We start from the raw sequence: 3072 nt of genomic DNA, 5'->3' as shown, positions 1-3072 counted from the left end.
GGAACTTTTTTTTTCAATGATGTACTGAGAGTAGCGGCGGTGCTTTTGCTTCTGTGGTTTCCTTTCTCCGACCAAATTGAAAAAACATCTCGGTTTCTACTTTCCTTTTTTTTTTTTTTTTTTGAAAAAAAAAAAGAAAAAAAAAAATGTCTCTTGCTGGGCCAACACAACACACACTCCTTTGATTTAGCTAGCCTAGTGATAACTGATGCCTGCATAGGTATGTATGTATCGATCTAATAATTAGTGCAATGATTAAGTACAATACATGCCTGCCGACATATCCCTGCGCCTTCTTTTAAGCTGCTCCCCAGATGATCCTGTGCGTAGCTTATATATATAGCATTGTTATCGGTGAATAAAGGATGGTCCAAGATAGCTAAAATGACCACTTTGCAAAACTCCGCGTGATAAGTGACATGCACGGCACGGCCTCCCCAACATGCAAAATAGAAGAAAGTTGGGAGAGATTAGATTTAAAACAAACACAAACCCAGGTAGAAAGAAGGAGAAACCCAAGAAAATTGAATTGCAGTGTTTGATGATTCATGAACCGGGGGGGGTCAAAATGGTAGTTATGGAAATGCGTTTCGGTTTTATTGTATGTTGTTTATCGATCCGTGGAAAACAGAATAAAGGTATATAAAATAAAATAAAAGGCGATGCATTTGCCACCCCCTGACCACCGAAAAAGAAGTTTCATTCCTATATGGAAATTAAATCACGTATCAAGACGTGTGATGAATGAATAAGCCAAAAAAGTAAATTTTTTTTTTTTTTTTTTTTTTTTTTTAAAAAAAAAAAAAAGAGATTCACATTCACCTCTCTTGTTTACAAAACATCCAAGGTGGCGAGAAATAATAATAGTATCAAGCTGATCATCAACAGGGAATAAATAAGAAAGTGACTTGTGCACTCCGTTAAAAAAGGAAAGACAAACTCTGTGACGTCACATCACCACATCACTGGAAGCAATAACAGCCGCAGCATAGTACGAATAGCTTTGGGGGGGGGGGGGGAATTCGAATTACCGATAGCAAAGGTGTTAGTTGACCCTGAGGCCCAGCGCAATTTATGGAGGGACACAAGTCCTTGCACACATTGGAAATTTAAATGAAACTCTCAATTGCCAGAGCTCAAATGAATCCGGTCCTCACGGCATAAGTTATGCGCCTTTTATGCCAAACTCGATGGCCGGGTTTTAGGTACCAAGCCCTCTAAACTTCCCCCAGCTGTTTGGGAGCTCGTTGACTGGTTTGCACCATTTTTAGTTACTATATAAATTTCCAATCTGTGAAGGGAACTTAGGTTCCCAACTGGTAGCTAGCCACTTGAGCGACGACATCCATTCAGAGATTTATTTTATTATCATTATTAAAAAATGTTATATCGTCATCCGAACTAGCTGTTTCCCATTCCAAATATTCGGCTATCATCCCAAACAAGAAAACCAACTCAGATCATACGTTTTAGTTTCCCTTCCCTTAGCTGTTGGAACTTAGGATTTTGCAATCCCGCAGGCTCAATCTCCACGTTCCTGTTCCCTCTTTCGATAAAGTACTCCATCCTTAAAAATGAATGCCAAGACAGATACAGAAACAAAGCCAGGCTTTCCTTCTGGCAGGAGCAAAAAATGACTTACTGCTTCATGTTAATCACGCAGCGAATGCAGTCACCTTGCTTCATTTGCTCAAACGCTGAGTTTATGGCCGGCAATGATTCGCGGTGGGTGATAAATTCGTCCACTTTCAGCTTACCGATCATGTAGTCATTGACTATTGCTGGTAGCTGGCTGCGGCCTTTGATGCCGCCAAAGGCACAGCCTTTCCATACGCGGCCAGTAACAAGTTGGAATGCTGGAGATAATACCCCCAAAGTTAGCGATACTTTACTTATTCGCGTTTGCACCGGGTCAAATTTTTTATAAAAGAGGGAGATAAGCTGGAGTACTTACGTCTCGTGGATATTTCTTCACCGGCTGCTGCAACACCAATGATAATACTTTGACCCCAGCCTTTGTGGCAGGCTTCAAGAGCAGCACGCATCACACTGACATTGCCTGTACAATCAAAGGTATAATCGCATCCACCATCCGTCATCTCAATGAGTTTGTCTTGTATAAGTTTCCCATCAAGTTTCGTAGGGTTGATGAAGTCCGTAGCACCGAATTTCCGCGCCCACGATTCCTTCTTATCATTGACATCGACCACAATGATCTTGCCGGCTTTTTGCATCACTGCACCCTGGATCACAGACAGGCCAACACATCCGGCTCCGAATACAGCCACAGTCGAGCCTTCCTCTACACGGGCAGTCACTACTGCAGCACCATAACCTGTTGTGATACCACACCCCAGCAGACATGTCCGATCCATGGGAGCTCTATCTGTGATGGCGACAACAGAAATATCGGCTACAACGGTGTATTGCGAGAAAGTGGAAGTGCCCATGAAATGCAAAAGCTCTTTGCCACGGCAGGAGAATCGGGATGTTCCATCGGGCATGACCCCTTTTCCTTGGGTGGCTCTGATCTTACCGCATAAGTTCGTCTTGCCGGACTTGCAAAATTTACATTCTTTACATTCAGGAGTACTGTTGGTAGCCAGTTAGATGCCGAAGCCATTCCAAATTGTCAAGCAATGAGGGGCGGAAATGGGGTTATATCATACTAGAGAGCAACTACGTGGTCACCAGGCTTGACGGAAGTCACCCCTTCACCAACAGACTCGACGATACCAGCGCCTTCATGGCCCAAGACGATGGGGAATGCCCCCTCTGGATCCTTTCCAGAAAGCGTATACGCATCTATAAAATGGTAACAGTGAGTTGGAGTTGCACAGTAATGATGGTCCATTCTCCTGGCTATGCCCTAAGTCTCTACTCAAACAAAGGGGAAAAAGAAAACCCATCAACCCACCTGTGTGACAAACACCTGTGTATTCTATTTCAATCCGAACTTCATGGGCCCTTGGGGGAGCAACCTTCAATATCCTCAATAGTAAGACCCTTACCGGGCTTTCCACGCGACTGCAGCCTGTTTCTCTACTCAGTTTGAGATCGGCATCATTTCCC

At 43.5% G+C, this 3072-nt stretch overlaps 1 protein-coding gene across 1 annotated transcript in view; it reads right to left on the bottom strand.

The window, feature by feature from the left end:
- Positions 1-1455: 1455 nt before the first annotated feature.
- HCAG_07206 (S-(hydroxymethyl)glutathione dehydrogenase) overlaps positions 1456-3072 on the bottom strand; it is a gene marked incomplete at both ends in the record, with an annotated part of 1885 nt that continues 268 nt past the window's right edge. Inside the window, 5 exons of the mRNA XM_001537734.1 lie at positions 1456-1537; positions 1643-1886; positions 1955-2592; positions 2670-2805; positions 2982-3027. Coding sequence (XP_001537784.1) covers positions 1456-1537; positions 1643-1886; positions 1955-2592; positions 2670-2805; positions 2982-3027 — 1146 coding nt within the window. The remainder of the gene's footprint in view (positions 1538-1642; positions 1887-1954; positions 2593-2669; positions 2806-2981; positions 3028-3072) is intronic.

This window comes from Histoplasma capsulatum, genomic scaffold (assembly GCF_000149585.1).
Source record: "Histoplasma capsulatum NAm1 scaffold_8 genomic scaffold, whole genome shotgun sequence".
NCBI lineage: Eukaryota > Fungi > Ascomycota > Eurotiomycetes > Onygenales > Ajellomycetaceae > Histoplasma > Histoplasma mississippiense.
Note: the sequence above shows the minus strand (reverse complement) of the source record. Positions and strands in the feature narration are given on the sequence as shown.